Source organism: Sceloporus occidentalis, unplaced genomic scaffold (assembly GCF_023333645.1).
Source record: "Sceloporus occidentalis isolate IW3139 unplaced genomic scaffold, rSceOcc1.0.p SCAF_5, whole genome shotgun sequence".
Lineage (NCBI taxonomy): Eukaryota > Metazoa > Chordata > Lepidosauria > Squamata > Phrynosomatidae > Sceloporus > Sceloporus occidentalis.
Window position 1 is genome coordinate 167,346,818 of NW_028316985.1, and position 21,821 is coordinate 167,368,638.

Consider the following 21,821-nt stretch of genomic DNA (forward strand, 5'->3'; position numbering starts at 1 on the left):
CAATGCCTTCTCCAGCTAAAACATTCTCAGCAGGTAGCTGTCTAGTCTTTTTTTTTAAGGCATCCAGAGAATATGATCCCAACCCCTCTAGGCAATTGGTTCTATTGCCAATGCCAAACCACTCTTACTGTCAAGAGGCTCTTTCTAAACTTCAGTTAAAATCTACCCTCCTGTAACTTCAAACCATTAGACCAGCTCCTACCCTTTGGGCCAGCAGAGAAAAGGCCTTTCCTTTCCTTTCTGTGACAGCCCTTGAAGCATTTAAAGAGCACAATTATGTCACCTCTCAGACTTCTGTTCACCAAACTGAACATGCCCAGGGCATTCTACCTTGTTTTGTTCTCCATATTTCTTATCATCCTTGTAGCCTTTCTCTAAACCTGCCCCAACTTGTCTATATCCTTCGTAAAATGAGGCACCCAGAACTGGATACTGCTGATTTTTCTGGTGACTGGGTCAGTAGCAGTAGCAGTAGCAGAACACGTTATAAACCATTCTGGGCATACAATACTGTTTGAAAACACTGAAATTCTGGACCATGCCAATAATTATTAGGTCAGAATGCACAGGGAAGCCATTGAAATCCACAAGCACCTGCACAACGTCAACGGGAAAGAAGAAACCCTTAAAGTTAGCAAAGTTTGGCTACCAGTCCTGAAAAACACTGAAATCAAGACCCAGCAAATGCAAATGAAGACCACCCAGGATCAGGGATTTTCCCACTAAACAATGGATCTCTAATTAAACAGACACAAATCCTCTTTGCATATCCTCCCATCCTGAGGCCTTGCCATTTAACAATAGAACAATACACAGATTAACGTGTAAATCACTTCCACCCAACCCAGGATCACACACTATATATATACATATGTATATATATACACACACACATATATATATACATACACCCCACTCGCTTCCATGCCAGCATTCTCTGAAGATGCCAGCCACAGATGCTGGTGAAACATCAGAAACAAACTCTTCTAGAACATGGCCACATAGCCTGAAAAACCCAAAACAAACCTTCACCATCTTTTGCTGCGGCATTGCTTGCTCATAATCAACTTATGATCAACAAAGATCTTAAGGTTCTTTACTACATGTAGTACTGCTGAACCATGTGTTCCCCCATCCTATAGCTGTGCATTTGTTTTTTGCCTTCGTCTCTGTTGAATTTCATTTTATTGATTTTCGCCCAATTTGCTTGTTTATCTTGAACCTTTTGAATTCTGTTCCTAAATTTGAATGTGTTAGCCATCCATCCCAGTTTTATGTCATCTGAGTCATTCATAAAATAGTTATGAGTAATGGCCCAAACTTCTTTCCACTTTGTAGTCCTTCCACTGATGACATTGATTATGATAAATTAATTGTAGTCAGGTTTGTCAGGTCTCAGGGCATTGCTGAGCTTTTCTAGGCAGAGAGAGAAAGGGTGAATGGCACTGGAGAAGAGAAAACGTGATTTTATTCAGTGTACACATTGTAGTAGTATCTTTATTAGGTCATCCAAAGGACACAGATTAGATCATTCTAGCTTTCAAAGCCCATTGGCTTTTTCATCAGTCAAAGAAAAAAATGCAGTGGAGGGACAGAGATATTGTTGGAGTTTGGGGTCTGTATTCTTCATGAGGTGTTTCCTTAAGGTGCTATTGAGGGAGAGATGGTGCAGACATGAAGGTTAGGTAACATTCATGTGGCCCTGAGAAGATTGGGAACAAAAAAACTTTAAAAATCAATAAAAATTTCCTTCTGCATTGGCAGCAAAGCTTCATTGAGTTCAGATACATGTTATTGAATCCCAGGGGAGAAATAGACTGCCCCCTTGTGCCAGCATAGCCGTGCTGTTTGAGCATGGCATTTAGATGCCACATGCTCTGATGCCGCGCCCTAGCCTGTGTCACGTCACCTGCCTGAGCACATGGTGGGCAGCTTTGCGGCACTCCAGTGGTGCAGCATTTATACGCTGCACACTACAGGAGTGCTGCAAAGTTGCAGCAGCGGAAAAGCTGACTTTTTTCCTGCGCAAAAAGGAGCGGTATTTTGCCCCTTCTTTTTGCTCTGGAAAAAAGCCAAAGTGGGGCTGTAGTATGCAGTTGCTGTGGCACCCACCTGGCTTTTTCAGAGGTGGTCTGTTTCACCCCCAGTTTCAGTTGCCTTACTGATCTATTGGGGTGGCATACAAAAAAAAAAAAGACAAAAACAAGCAGGTGAATAGTACAATTGAATTTTTAAATTGATTTATACAGAACACAGGCCTCATAAAAAGTTCTGGTTTTCCATGCTTCAGTGCAGTCACCACAGGTATGAGCCTATGTAAAACTAGGGCACCAGCAGCACATCCTGCTAAGCCATAACTTGCTGGCTTACTAAGCAAATACAAGAATGAACCAAAGCATATATTATTTGCCTCTAAACCTGACTTTGACATGTAAAAAGGCTTTAAGAGTTTTATCCTTCTATCATGTCCTATGATGGCTACTGGAGCGTACCAAGGAATTCCAAAAGAAAACCAGTATGTGTTTTATTGACTACAGCAAAGCCTTTGACTGCATAGATCATGAAAAGCTATGGAGCACCCTCAAAGACATAGGAGTGCCAACACACGTAATAGCCCTAATGAAGAACCTGTTCTCAGGATAAAAGGCTACTATCAGAACAGAACAAGGAAAAATAGGATAGTTCCTGATTGGAAAGGGGTCAGGCAAGGGTGCATCCTTTCCCCCTATCTGTTCAGTCTACATATGTAGAAAATATTATATGAAAAGCAAGCTTGGACACAGAAGTAGGAGGTGTGAAAATAGGAGGGAGGAATATTAATAATCTAAGATTGACACCATATTACAAGCAGAAAACATCACAGACCTAGAGCAACTACTGAGGAAGGTCAAGGAAGAAAGGTCAAAGGCAGGGTTACTGCTGAACAAAGAAAACAAAAATAATGATCACGGAAGATACTCATAAATTCAAGCTAGACAATGAGGAAATAGAAATAGTCAGAGTTCCTATACCTTGGATCAAACATTGATCAGAATGGGGACTGCAGTTAAGAATTCAGAAGAAGATTAAGAATGGGGAGGGCAGTTATGAAAGAACTAGAAAAGATCCTAAAGAGTAAAGATATACAACTAAGCATGAAAGTTAAAATTGTACAAGCACTTGTGTTCCCCGTTACCATGCATGGATGCGAGAGCTGGACAATTAAGAAAAAAGATTAAAAGAAAATACATTCTTTCAAGATATGGTACTAGAGAAGAGTGCTGAGGATACTGTCGACAGCCAAAAGCCTGAGAGTTACCCAGAAGCCAAGATTATTAAACTGAGGCTGTCATACTTTGGCCATGTCATGAGAAGACACGATTCATTGGAAAAGTCCACTATGATAGGAAAGGTGGAGGGAAGGAGAAAGAGAGTAAGACCACACATTGGATGGACAGATTCCATTAAGGTATGAATTTGCAAGAATTAAGGAAACTAGTGGAGGATAGGGAGTCTTGGAGATGTCTCATCCACAGGGTCGTCATGAGTTAAGATCGACTTGAGGGTGGTTAATGAAAACCAAAAACCAAAACCAAATACAAAAACAAAAAACAAAACCATATCTATATAAATCAGATCCTAATGCAAATCCTGAATATACCCTTTTCAGTTATTCCAAACTCTTGACCATTGATCTTTGAACTTCTATACATTATTTAGTTTTGAGCACTTGATTTTTTGAAAACTTAGGGGCTGTACAGATGGTTGGCATGCAGTGCCCCCTTTACTGGCTGGATTGGGGTCTTAGGATGGGGGACACCTGGCTTAAGGAGACAACATGTGAAAGGGATCTAGGAGTCCAAGTAGACCACAAGTTGAACATGAGTCAACAGTGTGATGCGGCAGCTAACAAGGCCAATGCAATTTTAGGCTGCATCAATAGAAGTATAGTGTCTAGATCAAGGGAAGTAATAGTGGCACTATATTCTGCTCTGGTCAGGCCCCACCTGGAATATTGTGTCCAGTTCTGGGCGCCACAATTCAAAAAGGACATTGAGAAACTGGAGCGTGTCCAAAGGAGGGCGACTAAAATGGTCAAGGGTCTGGAAACCATGCCCTTTGAGGAACGCCTAAGGGAGCTGGGTATGTTTAGCCTGGAGAAAAGAAGGTTAAGAGGTGATATGATAGCCCTGTTTAAATATTTGAAGGGATGTCATATTGAGGAGGGAGCAAGCTTGTTTTCTGCTGCTCCAGAGACTAGGACCCGGAGCAAGCTGCAGGAAAAGAGATTCCACCTCAACATTAGGAGGAACTTCCTGACAGTAAGGGCTGTCCGACGGTGGAACACACTCCCTCAGAGTGTAGTGGAGTCTCCCTCCTTGGAGGTCTTCAAACGGAGGCTGGATGGCCATCTGTCGGGGATGCTTTGATTTGGATTTCCTGCATGGCAGGGGGTTGGACTGGATGGCCCTTGCAGTCTCTTCCAACTCTATGATTCTATGATTCTATGATCCCTATCTGGCCTCCAGAGAGTGCAAGAAGCTTCAAACAGCGGCTCCTTTTTGTGCTCTCCAAGGGACACCATAGCCGTGGTGGTGCATCTTTATGATGCCCCTTCGGCACTGCATCATATAGATAATAGCACCGGAGTCGCGTCATGATGGCACGAGCCATGTAGACTGGCATGTGCCAAAATGGCAGCCTGGGGGCAGGGCTAGGGTGTCCAGTGTGCTGCTCCTTTAGTTGTCTTTTAAATGGGGAAAAGGATTTCTGTATGCTTGGGGGAGGAGACAGAGAGAGAGAGAATGATACAGCAGATATTACAGTTTTACCCTTCATTTTTAATGTAGCATCATCATTTTCCTCATCCACACCATCATTTATATTTAGCATAAGGGTTATCTGGAGATTACCTGAAGAATATTACTTCCACAAGGCCAGCAGTGCACTCAACATAAAAATGTCTCCAAGCATTTCTTTTATAGAGTTAACCTAGAGTGACTTAGAGCCAAACATGATTTCAGAGCTGTGCAGTGGAGAGAACTGCTTTCTTGAAAACTCAGCATGTTGAATCTTACCTTCCTTTCACAGATTGTCGTGAATACTCCACCGAGTCCTATTAACCTAAATGTTTTACTTATCCAGCATTTATGAAGCACCGTTCTAGAAAGCAAGCTTTTAACTCCTCTTTGTTGATTTTGTCTCTAAATTAACAGAACAAGCAGTCTCCCAAATGCTCTTCATCCTTGGAGACAGGCATGCTTTATTGCCTTTTAGGGCTTTGGGGGATATAAAAAGGTTGGCATTTGCATTTTTAAAAAATCTTAATACATTACCAATATTTCTTAATGTTACTTGCTGATGGGACAGGATAGGAAGCATTGCAATCTAGTGGTGCATTCTATTATCAACTGAATATGTTTGTGATATCACAGGTTTAAATCTCAGTTAAAAAAACACTGGTGCACAGTTTATTTACTTATTTATTTTATAGTGTTTCTGTATTGCCTCCCAGCCCACAAGGTCTCCAAACACTATGAGCAACAATAAAACAACAACAACAATTAAAACAATACAAAGATGGAAATGTTTAAAAACATATTAAAAACTCATTGAAGAAATCTAAAAAATTCTAGAATCCAGTTCTGAGACAGTTAAAACAGCAATTTCAAACACTGAAGACCATGCAGAATAGCACTGTTTTGGCTGTCTGTTGGAAGGTTAAAAGAGATAGGACCAGTTTACCTTCCTAAGGTTGGCAATTCCACAGTCAAGGTGGTGCTACAGTTTTATCTTTGACTCTTCTCTGTCGTGTATCCCTCAGATCCAGACCACAGCCAAGGCTTGTAGATTCTTTTTGTACAATATTGCCAAAATCCGACCATATCTCTTCGCCTCTACTGCCAAGATCCTGGTCCATGCCCTAGTGGTCTCACGACTGGATTACTGTAACGTCCTCCTGGCTGGGCTTCCTCGTTCTCACCTCCGTCCTTTAATCTCTGTTCAGCGTTCAGCTGCACGCATTATCACTTCCACCCACCGCTCTGACCACATCTCTCCTGTGTTGGCATCCCTTCACTGGCTCCCCCTCCCTTTCCGCATTCAGTATAAGCTCCTGCTGTCGACATTTAAAGCCCTCCATAGACTGGCCCCTCCTTACTTATCAGACCTTCTTTCTCCTCACCTTCCCACCAGGTCCCTCCGTTCTGGTAGTCAAGGTCTACTGTGTCAGCCCAGGATTTCCTCTGCCCCATCCCGGATTCGCCCCTTTTCACTTGCTGGTCCTCACTCCTGGAACCTTCTTCCCCCACAAGCAAGAGCCATCACTTCTTTAACCAGCTTCAAAACAGAGTTGAAGACCTTCCCGTTCAGAGAAGCGTTCCCAGGCATTGCATAATTGTTGCTTACTATTTGATGTTCTTTTGGTGCCTGTTTATCAAACCATTTCCTGTATTGCTATGTACTGTATATGTATTATCCTACTTGAGAGTATGTATTTTCCCTGGAAAATGATTAACCATCCATTATGAAGCCAAGCCCTCCCTCCAGTCCATCTGCCTTGGTCCAGGCCTTGGAGGTAGAGAGGAACTGCTGGGCCTCTTACCCTTTTCCTCCACCACTCCCTTCTCCTTCTGTGTCATGTCTTTTTAGATTGTAAGCCCGAGGGCAGGGAACCGTCTAACTAAAAAGATTGCATGTACAACGCTGTGTAAATTTACAGCGCTTCATAAATAAAGGTTAATAATAATAATAATAATAATAATAATGTATGAGTGATAATATGAGAGTCTAATCAATGAAAGAAAAATGTGGCGACTCACCTGTGTGAAATGAATAACTGAAAAGCAGAAGCAAACAAGGAAATTAAGGAACAAAGACACTATTATTACTTTGCAATTTTTTTTAAAAAATGATCAGTTTACTATTCTGCTTTTATTTCTTTTCTTTTCCTTTATTTTATTTTATTTTATTTTATTTTTGCACATTTATTCACCCATTCAGTCTAACGCTAACTCTCCTTCTCCCTGGGAATGCAAAATTATCCATCAGTAATAGCATGCTACAGCTGCTAGTATACTAGAGAGCCAGTGTGGGAAACTGGTTTGAGCACTGGACTATGACTGGAGATCAGGGTTCACTTCTTTGCTAGAGTATAAAAACCTACTGGCTGACCTTGGGCAAGTCACACTCTATCATCTTCATAAGGTGGCAGTGGCAAAGTCAAACTTCGTCTGAAGAAACTTGCCAAGAAAACCCTATGATAGGTTCGCCCTAGGGTCACCATGAGTGAAAAAAGACTTGGAGGTATATAAGAACAATGATAGTAGTATACCAAAGACTATAACAACAGTCTTCTGTCCCACCACAATCACACTTGTTTAAGAATAGAAGCATACTGGTTTGGCATATCCCCCCCCCCCCCCACAATTCCCCCCACAATAATACTTTGGCAATCCATGGTTGCATGATTTGTTTTCTACAGTGCCAAGTGCCCTCTGTGTGTATGTGCTTCTCCTGCCCACTCCCAAAGCTAGACCCTCCCAGCTTTGGGAGGCTGTTGGCTGTTGGAGTCTGGTTGCAGAAAGCACAGCAGAAAGTCTCCTTGGGTGATGTTTCCGGGTTGTCGTTTCTCTTCAAGACTTGTTCGGTGTGAGCATTCAAAAAAGGCTGCAGCATCGTGGCTAGTGCGTCTCCATGCCTCCCGATGCGAGGCCAAGGCGGACCATTGTTGGTGATCGATTTGTCCAAGCCTGAGATGTTGTTTTAGGGAGTCCTTGTATCTCTTCTTTGGAGCGCCCTTCTTACGCTGACCCATGACGAGTTCACCATAGAATACTATTTTGGGGAGGCGATGGTCCTTCATCCTAGAAACGTGTCCTGCCCAGCACAGCTGCGTCCTCAATAGCATGGCCTCAATGCTAGTGATCCCTGCTTGCTCAAGGACAGCAACATCCGTCACATAGTCCAGTGTATATTTAGAATTGTGCGTAAATAGCGCTGATGAAAGCGTTCGAGGAGTTGTAAGTGTTGGTGATAGGTGATCCATATTTCAGACCCATAAAGGAGAATAGACAGTACAATGGCTCTATACACACAGATTTTTGTGCTTTGCCTCAGGTGTTTGTTACTCCAGACTCTTTTGTGAAGCATTCCGAATGCACTATATGCCTTTGCTAATCTGTGATTGATCTCTTTATCAATCTTGGCATCTGAGTAGATGATGCTTCCCAGGTAGGTGAACTGCTGGACGGACTTAAGCACAGATATGCCTACAGTGATGTGGGGATGGTAGTGTTCTTCCTGTGGTGCAGGCTGGTAGAGAACTTCCGTTTTCTTCAGGCTGACTTCCAGCCCAAAGAGCTCTGCAGCTGTAGCAAAACAAGATGTTAGGCGCTGCAGGGCTGCTTCCGTATGGGCAACGAGGGCAGCATCATCAGCAAAAAGCAGCTCACAGACTAGATTAGAGTCTTACTGCGAGCCCTCAGGCGGCTTAAGTTAAACAGGCTACCATCAGTACGGTAGCGTATATAAATGCAGTCGTTTTGTTCGAGATCTGCCATAGCCCTTTGGAGCATCATGCTGAAGAAGATTGTAAATAAAGTTGGAGCGAGAACACAACCTTGTTTCACACCATTAGTTATTAGAAAGGGCTCCGAGAGAGCGTTGCCATATCTAACTTGACCTTGCTGGCCTTCATGTAGCAGGATAATCATTTTGAGGAATTTTTTTTTTTGGGGGGGGAGAATCCTAGTCGTTCCAGGATCTGCCACAGAAGGCTTTGATGAGGTCGACAAATGTTACATAGAGTCCTTTGTTCTGCTCTCTACATGTTATGTAATAAGACCTGGCCAAAAGTGCCTTTATCCTGTTAAATCCCGCCCTTTTAGCCTCATGTGATAAAGTCCCTAGAACAGAATGTATTAATGACATAAGGTAAGTTCTAATTAAGCAGGGATGTAGCCAGGATTTTGGGAAGGGGGGAGGGTCCCAACTAAGTGCCACCATTATAATGGGGCTTGGGCACAGCAGCACACACCATTCATTATATCTAACGGAAGGGGGGGTCCGGACCCCCCGGATCCCCCCCTTGGCTAAGTCCCTGAATTAAGTCTGATACCATCTATCCCATCTGTATGGCTACAATGTAAGAAATGGTAGATCCACTACTGAAAAAAAAAGATTCTTAAGAGAGATTTTATGGCAAGTCTCTTCGCAACTGTTTGATGTCTGTCCTGATAATGATTGTGCATCTTCTTCCTCAGGGAGCTGCATATATCTTAGGACAAAGGTTCTAGTTCATTGATAGAGCATATGTTTTATCTGTGGAAGGTCACAAGTTTCACCCCTAGCATTGATACTTATGGTAGTAACTGCCATATATCAATGCTTGGCATAGTGAGAGAATTGCTCCCTTTCTTGCCTTCACTGGAATATACAAAGATTCCAGGGACATATGGCACTGAGGAGCAGATTGCTTTTGCAGTGTGAACCTTGGAGGTCAGTTCTGGAATCAGAAGATGAGAGAGAACCTCCTGTCAGTGCAAGAGAATGGTGCAGGAGGAAAATATAAGTGAGGTAACAAAGTGCCCATGTGCAAGGAAAGATTTCTTAGGAGTAGAAGCCTTCTTGATATTTAGGGCTTTCTCAAGGGAAACACCCTCCTGAAAGCTCATGCTGAAGTCCCAGTAGCTGAGCACTAAGTGAAGCCCAAGCAGCCTAGGTATAAAAACCTCTGTTCCAGCTGGGAGGATGTGTTACAGTGTTTATGACCTCGCTTTCTTTTCCTGAATTGAATTCTAATTCAGGAGGCAGCTGGGTCCTATCATACATAAAGTGCCACTGAAATTGCTGCCCAGATACAGCCTTGGTCCATGGAGACACTTTGGCAGCCATTTTGTAAAGTCGGAAGCTTCTGTTTTTGAAAAGTTGCCGGCTGGGCGCAGCTTTGACTCAAGCTGCATCTGGGCTGGATCTGGGCAACGATTTTGGTGGTGATTTATGTATGATAGTACCTGGCTGCCTCCTGAATTAGAATTCAGTTCAGGAAAGGTAAGCCGTTTTTTTTTTACCCCATGTGATAGAGTCCTTTGTTAGCCTTCCTTGGATGCCTTAACTCTTATTTTGACTAATGAGCCAGTGGCCTGAATGCAAGATGAGTTTGACTTTGCTCTTACATTATCCTTGCCTGTTTGGTTCTTGAGCTTGGCTGGTTTCAGGCTCTTGACTCTTTTCTGGTGTTAGCCCTGGATCATTCTTACTGGATTTACTTGCTCACTGGTGCTACTCTTAATTTGAGTTTTGCATTACCTTCTGGTTTGGCTGTTTTTCTTCTTGTGTATAACCCTGCTAGCACTGCTCTTGGATTGCTACACTCATTACCGAGAGCAACATACTGCCAACTAGGAGACTGCCAGAGTAGACAGCCCTAGGCTGAATGGATTTGGATTAATATGAATTGGCATCGGTGCAGTTTTATATGTGACTTCATATATTACATATATGCCACAGGTATCTTCAGGACCTCTGGACTTGAATTTGTGATTTCAGGGAGAAAATCTCCCCTTTTTAAAAAGTTACATAGGCCACACTTTATCCTTTCCTTTGTTCTTAGTGATAGTTGGCAAGGTTTTATCATTACGTCTCATTTAATATTTTGGAGATTTTATTTATTTATTTATTGTTTTGGACTTGAGTACATGTAAAACTCATTAAGGCATTTTAAAGAAGGCTAATTGTGTTATAATGGCCCGTTAACAGACGGGCATAAAGTGCGGATTGGGTCCGTACTAGGGTTAGAAAGGGGCGTCCCTTCTGGACGCTCCTAACTCTAATACGGACCGAGTCCGTACAAAATGGCGGTGCCTGTTCCACGCAGGGGGCGCCATCTTGACGTAGCAGACGCTTTGTGTCCGCACGTCACGCGGCACATATGACGCTGTGAGTGCGCCATTGGCGCCTCACGGCGTCATAACTGCGCCACAAAGAGAAGCGCCATTTTGACGCTTCTTATTTGCAGCGGGGAGGAGCTGTGCGGTTTGGATGCTGGGGCTCCTCCGCGCTGCAACCGGCAGCAGCGTGAGACCGCCCGTTTTGGGTGGTCTGTAACGTGCCTGTGTGACAGCTAAAATAAAATAAAATAAAATAAAATAAATCACACCCTAATGTCACACCTTAAAAACTTTAAAAAAACACAAAACCCAACCTTTAAAACATTTCCTAGTTTTTATGATGGTACAATATTCTTTGTTCCTTATACACCACATTTCAGTCTGAATAGCATGTTCAACTCAGAATTTTGCTCAATAGAATAATTGAAAGTGGCAGTTCACGAAATGTTGCCCCCTCTTGTATTTTGTAGAGACAAATGGAGAATTGAATATGTGTATATACTGTATTGGTGTTGCATTCAGACCTGTTGTAAAAGGCATACATTTTGTACTCGGGTTTTGGTTGTTGTTAACTGCCCTTGAGTTGATTTGACAATAATGTCAAATAAGCAGCACATTTTTATTCTTGCCTTTGCACTTGAAAGTGGATTTTTTTCACATTAGTAATTAGACCTTCATGTAGCTTTTAAGTTTGACTAAAATTTTTATATTGCCACAAATCATTTTAAGGAAAGGCATATTTCTTTTATTTATACATTTATTTATTTATTTATGTTATTTATACCCCGCCCTTCAGCCCTAAAGGCTATCAGAGCACCTTACAATTATTATTTTTAATTAGACGGTTCCCTGCCCTCAGGCTTACAATCTAAAAGACATGACACAAAAGGAGAAGGGAATGGTGGTAGGAAAAGGGATGAGGTCCAGTGGTTATTCTCTCCCTCAGACGCCTGGACCAAGGCAGATGGACTGGAGCGAGGGCTCTTCTTCTTCAGGCTAGCCCTGGTGGAGCTGGGCCTTCCTGTTCGCTCCCTCACAGGCCGAAGGATGACAGTTATCATGGAGGGAGGGCTCATTTTTGCATGCCTTACATGTTTTTGCCCCACATGGACTTTGTTCCTCAAGTTTGGTAACTCACTAGTTTGTGCACTTCTCTGACCCTAATTTGATATGTCATTTACATCAAAATGAGCCTTAGGCAGAGTTCGTAATTGACAATTAGTATACAGGCACACTGCACAAGTCCTTCTTAAGGGCCACATTTCTTTTTTGTTACTTCAGAATAGCATACCTGGGAATATATTACTCAAGAGGCTATTGAAGTTGTCGTAGAGTAAATTGGGTCACCTTAACATCATTTTGGAAATGGCTATTATTTTTAACTGATTCTTAAAAGTCAGAAGACTACCTATGTCTGATAGGGCAAAAAGAGAGAAAGGATATTTGTGGCACATTAAACATTAACTAATTTTATATACCATGAACTTTTGTTGGGATAAATCTGCATTCACTGCAGGATGATTTAAGTGTGAAGGACCTGGTAAATGACATTAACTTCAAGGGAAGGTTACTTCTTAGCTTATTGGCCATATGAATGGTCATCCCTGGTCATCATTATGTGGTTGCTTTCCTTCTCTTCTAACAGTGAGTCACAACTTCTTTTCCCATTGCTTTCCCCCCTCTAACTCTTTATAGTCAGCCAGGTTCAACATGGAACAACAACAACAACAACAACAATAATAGGATTTATTTATATACCGCCCAATCACTGGGAATCCGAGCGGTTTACAACAGAGGGGATAATAGACGGTGATAACAGCATACTTGAAGTCCTGTAAATCTCAGCTTGCTGCTTGATCTCTCTCTCTCTGGTCTTAACAATAGAGGATTACAAGAATAACAACAACAACAACATCAATTTATTTATAGCCTGCCTTTTCACGGGGAATCAGGGTGGGTTACAACATATAAAAACAGTGTATTAAATATCAAATCTAGTTAAAATTAATCCCCTGCCCAATCGCCCATTCCTGATTATAAAACTAAATTAAATTATTTACAATATAAAACATTGTGATGATAAGATCAACAAAACTGGGGGAAAAAATAAGAAGGACTATATAATGGGGGGAATAAGCTCCATTGTGCTCGGGGAGGGGAGGCTAGTTTGGAAAGGCCTGCCAGAAGAGATCCGTTTTAACGGCCTTTTCAAAAGCCGCCAGGGTGTTAATGTAGTAGATCTCCTCCGGCAGGTTGTTCCATAGCCTTGAAGCAGCAGTGGAGAAGGCCCTCTGGGAAATGGTGGACAGTCTGGATTTTTTAGATTGAAGTTAATTCTTCCCAGAGGACCATAAAAGATGGGGAAGACAATATGGGAGAAGGCGCTCCCGTAAGTAGTCAGGACCCAAGCCATGTAGGGGCATTACTGATGGGGGCAAAGCCCTTATATCTAGGTATTCTACACTTAGAGGTAAAGCAGATGGCCCCGATAGAGCAGCATCCTGCCCCCCCCTTCAGCACTGGATCAGGGCCGTGGCAACAGCACGCTGCAGCCCCAATCCGGCAGTTTGCAGGCTCAATAAAGGTGGTAAAATGCTGCTCCTGTTAGAACTGGTAAAAAGTACTTTTGCTGCCGTGGCAGCTATTTTTGGTGCTCCTTTCAGCGTGTGGTATATAAACCCAAGGGACACTGTCCGCCATGCTGTCAGGCGGGTGGCATGACACCAGTGTGGGGGTGTGCATTGTCCAAACACCACACTCCCATGCTGCCCCCACACTGGTGCTTCAAGCTGGTCTCTTTAGCCCCTCAGATAACATCCCTTACCTTAATCTTTAAGATACCACAGTTTCTCTGTCATTCTTGGTTACTTAAAATAGAAAATTCAGAATGGAAACTATGGACAAATAAGAACTACATTGCTTTCAATTTCAGGTATATCCTTTATTTTTCTAATCCTTGATTCTGGCTGTTGTTTTAAACACCTAGTTTTTATAGGCTAATAGCAGAAGTCAGCAGTAAAGTGGATGGCAACTGAATGACATAAGATCCACAAATGTGCCTCCGACTGCAAAGAAAATTTGTGTTTGATTTTTAAAGCTCCATTTTGTAAAGCAATCATTTTCCAGTCCTCCTTGACTGTACTGAAAATGTTCATACTGAGGGGCCAGCAGCATAGATTTTCACTTTAAATTACCCAATGCTCTTGTTCTGTACTGCTTTTGCCCTGTAGCATTGGTTGACATTTCATAGAGAGTGAACCTGCATAGGGCCAGAAAATATATAATTATAGGAATCACCTTCTCTTGATTTTCCCATTACATACCAATCACTACACAGACAGGCTTTTCCTAGATGCATGCTATGAAGTGAGAAAGTTTTATTCTTTGTTGACCTGTGATTAAAATGTGGCATTTTGGTAAATAAATAGAAGATAGCTTTTGCATAATTCAGTTCTCAGCTGGTGCTATGAGAAACTTGTAATGTGAATCTTTGACCTGTGTCGCACAAACAGCAGCACATGTATAATGGAAACTATGTCCTAGGACAATGTAGGAAAAAATCAGTCTCTAGTCCAGAAATATAACAAGAAGATCAATATAAAGATAAGAATAAAGTGGGGCTAGATTAGGTTCTTTCTAGCCTTCATCCTACCCCATCTAATTAGTTTAAACTGTGCCACATTTGAGTCCAGCCTGGGCAAAAACATCCCACGTCTTTTGAAGGGTGTCCCAATAGTCATGATGATATTTATCTATGGGCCCAGACTGTGCAGTGAATTCAGAAGGAAACTGGTATGGGACATTTCTTTTGATGCATGTGAGCTGTCAGACAGAAGAACCAGGAGCATGCTAATAGCTGGGGGCTGAAATAAAATGGCTTAGGGAGGAAGCATGATATGTCTGCTTAAGATGAATGGCACAAACAGCTCTGTCAATGAGGACAACATCATTGTTCTGAAAGGGTTTTCCAATCATAACAGAGGCCTCAAAATTGGGATTTCCTGGAGTGAGAAACTGATGACAGTTGTTCAAAATGATTGCCCTTGTTGTTAAGGCAAAGAATTGACCCGAACAGGAAGTCATTTTGGGAATCATAGGGTGCATGATTCAGTCAAAGAACCCATTGCTGCTCAGGTAATGCTCTGATCAGATATTAGCAGCCCAACACACAAAAAAATAGCATACTGATATGAAGGTTCTATTCCTAGAATTTCTGACATCTCAACTCTTAGGGAACAAGCCAAGCCAGAAACAAAAGAAAGGTTATGGAGAAGACTTTCTCCTCAAGACTGACCAATTAAACCTGTAGAAATGACACTGGGAGAAATTTGAATTTTGTGTTATGATACTGACTGAACTAATCTACTGATATATGTTCATGTGCAGGTTGGCTTTCAGATTGATTTTCCCATTACATATCAATCACAACACAGACAGGCTTTTCCTAGATGCTTGCTATGATGTGAAAATGTTCCTGTGCTGGTTGGCTTTCACACTCAGACCATTGTGAGACAGTTCTCAGCTCAAAAAAGTATCAGTGTAATAATGCCCTGTCTCTCAAAGGCCATGCTTCATGGATGAACCAGAAAGAGTTTATTATAATAGATCAGCACACATCTTTTGCCAGAACTAAATGAACATATGTAATTTCACTTCTATATTCACTCCAGATCCACTTCTCTGCTCCTTTTCACATTCCATGATAAGCCAAACATTATATGGCTGTGGTTCTTACACAGCAACTATCTGCATCTTCCTGTCTCCTCTCCTTATAGCTAAGATCTCAACATGACTATAGCATAGCTAAGCAGGTCCAATCATGGTATGATATTTATATTTGGGCTACATTTTTATTTAGGCAGGCTTTTGGTGTATGAATTTTACTTATGTAGTGTGTGTGTTACTTTTAATGCTTTATTTTTTTCCCTTTTTAAAAATAGTTTTAACCATGCTGTGTCTAATTGTTGTGTTTTAATATTTGTATTATTTAATTGCTTCTTAACTTTTGTAATTAATGTTTTAGTTCTAACTTTCTAAAATTATTGTAAGCCATCTTGAATCCCATTTTAGGAGAAAGGCAGTGTATAAATCCAACAGACAAACAAAGGCAGAGGGAGCCCTGAGGGGCAACCCTGAAATCCAATGTGTTCTAAAATACATTTGAATATTTATATGAGTGAAATTATGTACAGTATATATATTTAAATATATTTTAAAACTATCCTCAGATTAATATGGAAATAGAATAGAATACATCCATAGGTAAAAACATGTAAAATGAAATGGGCAAAAATCAAATGATTTGTCCATCTGTGTCTATATGAATGTTGGATATTAAATAGATAGAATTCCTAATTCATTAGCTGAATAGCAATTTTATTGCCTACCTCAGTAAGTTGTTGTAAGGTTTAAGTACTCTAAGCTCCTGAGAGGAAAGTGTTAAATACAAAAAGGTGAAACACACTCTCCTAAGGTCATCATATGTTGCCATTGTGTAGTTGCCATATAACTGATCTTTACTATGCTGTAGAGTTGTTGAAAACAGAACAGCTACTGAAAGCACTTTTTGTTGTTTTTGCGCAAGAGAGCTTGACAAATACAAGTAGTTTGTTCATACGCTGTAGATGATCTTCACCAAAACAGAGGTTTTTCTAGCAATTCCCAGCAATGGCTTACAAAGCATATAATTCTGTTACATTCTCAAAGCAAAGCAAGTCTGAGCCAGGATGTGGCACAGAGAGGTGAGGCATATGATCCTCTATATAAGCAGTTAATTTCCATAACATATATGTAATAAGCAGCCATCACTGCTTATCACACACATATTCTGAGGCACTTGTAGTATGTACATTCGCTTACCAAGCCGTACGAATATATATGAGATGTTATGCTAACAATGTGATAGACTATGGTAAAAATGTGAGTTATATTATTGGTAATGTTTTATATTACTGTGAGACACTGATTTTGATCTCTCATTTCTATGTTATGGTCTAGCTTGCAAGCAAGCTTCTGTAGAAAATCAGAAAAACAAATCTATCTTACTCCACTTCCTATTTTTCTGTTTTAGGACCAGGAGCCTACAACCCAGAGGCATATAACTCAGCAGCAAAACCATCTTCCAGTGTTGCAGTCTGGGTTTCTCGAGTGGAGCGTTTTAAAGAAACAAAAGATGACACTCCTGGCCCTGGAACATATGAGGTATGTTTATATGACAGTGTTATTAGTTAAGTGTTTTCTATCAGTCTTCCTTTCCTCAGAAACAGTTTATAGATACTTTACTGTCTGTTGTGTTACTGTTTAAAAAGTGGAGAAATGTTGATATTTTCAGTTGACAAAAAAAAGGCCTGGTTTGATGCGTGACAGTAAAATATTACATTTATTGTGTATGCTGTATGTGTGGGATTGAATTCATTGAAGTTGTCAAAATGTGTCTTGTCTTGAGAAATTGTCAAAATGTATCTTGAATAGGACAGTTCAACTGTCTTCTGTTGACTTTGTATGAATTTGAATAGCCTGTTATTTACACCTCTTTCACAAAGAAGACCAAAAGATTTCCAGAGTCTTGAAACTGAGGAAGCTAGTTTGATTTCTGAAGGTGGTGAACATGATTATGCCTCAGAAGACATGAATTCTTCTGTGGCTCAATTGGGTTGAATGGAGTGTCATCTTCTGTGCAGTAGAGAAACACCATATGCTTCTTGCCTTGCGGTTTTAGGATTTCATGGGTGTTTATGGTAAAATGTTTCCTTGTATTAACATTTATTGTTGGACACTCTAAGGGATTTGGTAAAAAGAAGGACAGAAGTCTGAGTGATTAATATTAGCTGTATTTAAAATTAAGGATTCAATGGCAAAACAGAATAGGAATTGTATAGCCAAATGTATATTTGCAATATAAGAAAATACTTAATGTCTTAGGCTGAGCTTGGAGTTGCTGCAGCGAAAGTTTAAACTGCTTCAATTTATCATTCTTTTCATGTACTCCAAGCATACAAAGTAGTTCTTTCACGGTGTTGCCTGCTGATCATAAATTGAATCTACATAAATCTAATCTACATTAGACATGTATTGGGTTAACATATTTTGAAATAAAGTAACATATTACTGTCTCAAATGGGGTGGCTGGGTGTGAAAATTATTATATCCAGAGTCTAAAACAGGTGAGAAAACATGGTGGAGAAAGTGTGGTTTTTGAGCCCCTCAGGAAATCATAGCACACTTCCCCCTAATTTGGTAAGTGTATGAGAGGTATTGTTACCAACTCCCATGGCCATTTTAGGTTCAGGAGAAGTCTTTAAAAAAACATAAAAAATTACTTTCAGGTCATTCTTGGTTGAAAATGGCTCCCCTCCTGGACCTAATGCATAATAAAATTGGCCTCAGAGCTAAAATTGTTGGGCTAATGTTGTTTTTGGAAAAGTGAAAAAATGCACATGACAGTGATAGTGCAGCTTTCCATGTTCCCATGGAAAACCAATGCAACCCCTATCCCCTGTTAATTGGCTACCTCACCCTAAAATTACCGTACTGCACTGGTCATTGCTGTTGCCTTTGACTGCAGGGTTCAGTGCTGTTGCCTTTGACTGCAGGGAGCTTTGCCAAAGGAAAGCCATTTTCAGCCCTACTGTCTGAAATAATTTGAGATACACAAATTAGGGACAATTTATACTGAAATTGTGTGCTGTGACCACCTGCATTTAAAAATAAGGATCCTTCCTTGGGCTTCTAGTCTTATCATCTGTTGAGCAGAGAAATCTCTCTCTCTCTCTCTCTCTCTCTCTCTCTCTGACACACACACACACACACACACACACGCACACACACACAACTATATCACAGACTGACTGTATATTTGAGTTGGCTATCAATAGACTTCAACACAAAGCAAGGCTCAGGACCTTCTTCCCTTCCCCAGCCAATCTCTCCTAAGCAACAGACAAAACTTGGAGGACCTAGTTATTATCATCTGATACAGAGCTAGGAGCTGCAGACTGAGAAAACTCAAGCAATAAGCAGAAATATTTGCACATGCTTGCAAGCTTCCTTTCTGTCCCAATTCAGAGTTGTATGCTGCTCCATACAGAATGTATTTATAGTAAATGGAGCAAAGGTGCTTTTAAAAGACATTTTGTACTGAAGAAAACTGTATTATACCAGCCTTCAGTAGTGGTCCTGTACTTCTGGAATTCTCATCCCTGTGATGTCTGCAGAGATAGATTGTGGATGCTCTCCCCAGAGGTAGGTCAAGACTATCCTGTACTAGCAGGCCTTTGGAAGATAACGTTGATTGGCTCACTTTTTTCTCTAGCTCTGTTTGCAGGCTAGCAGAAATATTTCTCTGTGTGACTGTTCCATCTGAATTATATTTTGCAAGTTCCTATGCAGGGCCAAATATGAGATTAATAATACATTTTAGAAGCCAGAAAGATGTTGTACATGTGTGTTTTAATGTGATGTTTTGCTTGTAAAATATTGCTGGTTTTTTAACTTGAATTATCATCAACATTTTAATTTTATTTTTGCTACTGAGAGCTATGTGGAAGGCTCCGTGTGTGTGTATGTGTGTGTAAGAGAAAGAAAGCGAGAGAAAGTGTGTGTGTGTGTATGTGTCAGTCAGAAAGATTTAACTATCTAGGGATGGTTGTTAAATCCACTGCCCAGCCACTCAGAGTGAATCCACTCTGGGTTCCTCTGCTGCTCTTCCCACCAATGCTCCAAGTTGAAATGGGGCTCTGTCATAGTGAGGATGAAGCAAGCTTGTTTTCTTGCTGCTCCAGAGACAAGGACTCAGAGCAATGGATTCAAGCTACAGGAAAAAAAGATTCCATCCAAACATTAAGAAGATCCTCCTGATGGTAAGAGCTGTTTGATAGTGGAAGACACTGCCCCAGAGAGTGGTGAAGTCTCCTTCTTTGGAGGTTTTTTAAAGAGAGGCTGAATGGCCATCTGTCAGAAGTGCTTTGATTGTGTTTTCCTACATGGCAGGGGGTTGGACTGCATGAACTTTGTGTATATTCCAACTATATAATTCTATGATTCTGCCAGAGCAGTTCTAGGAACTGGCACTGGCAGAGCTCTTGTTCAGTTCAGAACAGCTTCAGAAGGAGCAGCAGTAAAATCCAGTGGGGCTTCATTGCCCCCATAGTAGTAGTTCTGCCAGCTACCCCTGCGTAAAGCAGCTTTCTACAGATATGGGGTTCAAACTCAAACAGCACACCTCTCAAATTCAACACTAGAGAAACTTTAATCAGACACATAGATAGTAAGAAACAACCCATTTTTTATCTATTGTTCATTCATCAAATTATCAACATAGTCTGAATTCCAGAATTGAATTACTCAGAATTAACACTTGTGAATAAAACAGTATTCCTGCATTAATTTTGTTATGATTTTATCACCCAAGAGCTGATCTTTTCAAGGTAAGGATAGGGAATACTTGGCTGTCCAAATAATTAGGACTGGAATTCTCACCACCCCTTTGTCTGTGCTGGCTAGGGCTAAAAGGATAACAGTGTGATGTCATTTAGAAGATCATAAGTTGCCTGCCCCTGTTCTAAGTGTATTTGGATGGTCACATTTTTAAAGACTGAAGCTACACTCACATGCCATTAAAAAAAAAAGTCTTGTAGGTTCCTTTCAGTTTCATTGTGATATTTAAATCATAGTACTGCTTAGGAGAAATCCAACAGCATAATTTATACTTCATTTTACCAAAAAAATGTGCAGATATGTTAACACAAGCTGCAATGGCTAATTTATATACAGTACATGCAAATTGATCCATCATTTAAAACAATTCTTACCTGTTAGCCAACTTTATGACATTTCTGTCATGTTGAATGATCGTCACCTCTTTAATTTGACAATGTGAAAGTTGGTGGTATGTCAATTCTTTTTAGTATGCTAGAAGATCTACACTGCTTGTCTTTAGCATGCAGAAATTTCTTTTATTTCTCCTGCGTGGAATATTTTGCTGCTTTTAGAAAATGTATTATTAACTTGAGCTTTGTTTTAATGTAGGCTGTGATGTGAGAGCTTGAAAAATATTGTAGGAGTTCAGCACTCTCAAATAAAAATATTTCTGCGCATTTTTGAAATGTTGTTTTCAGTATATAACTGAAATATAGTTTACTACTATATAGTCATCGCGTGCCATACGCAGGCTTCCCTTATGTGGCTTTTAGCTTACGCTGAAGCCGTGGTACAATTTAATGAATGGTGTGCATGCCACATGCAAACACCCCATTGTTTTCAATGGGGCGTGAGCATACGTGGTTTTCCCCTTACGTGGGTGGGTGGGTCTGGACCGGATCCTCCGTGTAAGGGAAGGGTGGACTGTATTACTAAATATGGAGTTATAGATAGTATTTTGGTTTATACTTGTTTTTTATATTATGCCTAGCATTCACAGGTATTCAATGACTGGAGAATGGCTGGTGCATATGCTGTGCAGCTCGGGTGCAGGAAAGACTCACCATATCTGTTCATGATGTAGTGGCCCTAACTTTCTACTATCTTCATCAATATTTTTCCAGTAGGTGGGCTGTGTGATGGTATCAGTCAGCATCTATATTGCCTGATAACTAGATCCTTGTTGTATGCCAGGACAAACTTGTGATCTGTAAACAGTAAAACCGTTTAACCTGCATCTATGGTTAATACTGCTACCACACCATCCTGCAGATGAAGTAAACATTACCATATTGTCATAATAATAACCATGTTGTCTGCATGTTTGAGTTGCAGTCCACTCTGTAATGATTGATGTCTCTAGGTTTTGCAGGTCGCTGCTAATTTTAGACCCATTGTTTATTTGCTTGAAAAAAATACAAAGATACTGGTAAAATATAAAGATACCTCACTATATTGTAATAGAAACAATATGTTAAATTCTCATACTTTGACCTGGAGGTTTTTAAAGGGTGCTGCACTTGATCTAATATTCTT

At 40.8% G+C, this 21,821-nt stretch overlaps 1 protein-coding gene across 2 annotated transcripts in view; it reads left to right on the forward strand.

Moving 5' to 3' along the window:
- Positions 1-21,821, forward strand: part of STPG2 (sperm tail PG-rich repeat containing 2) — a 261,402-nt gene that overhangs the window by 139,528 nt on the left and 100,053 nt on the right. For both annotated transcript variants that reach the window (XM_089526095.1, XM_089526096.1), the window contains exon 12: positions 16,939-17,069. In XM_089526095.1, coding sequence (XP_089382221.1) covers positions 16,939-17,069 — 131 coding nt within the window. The remainder of the gene's footprint in view (positions 1-16,938; positions 17,070-21,821) is intronic.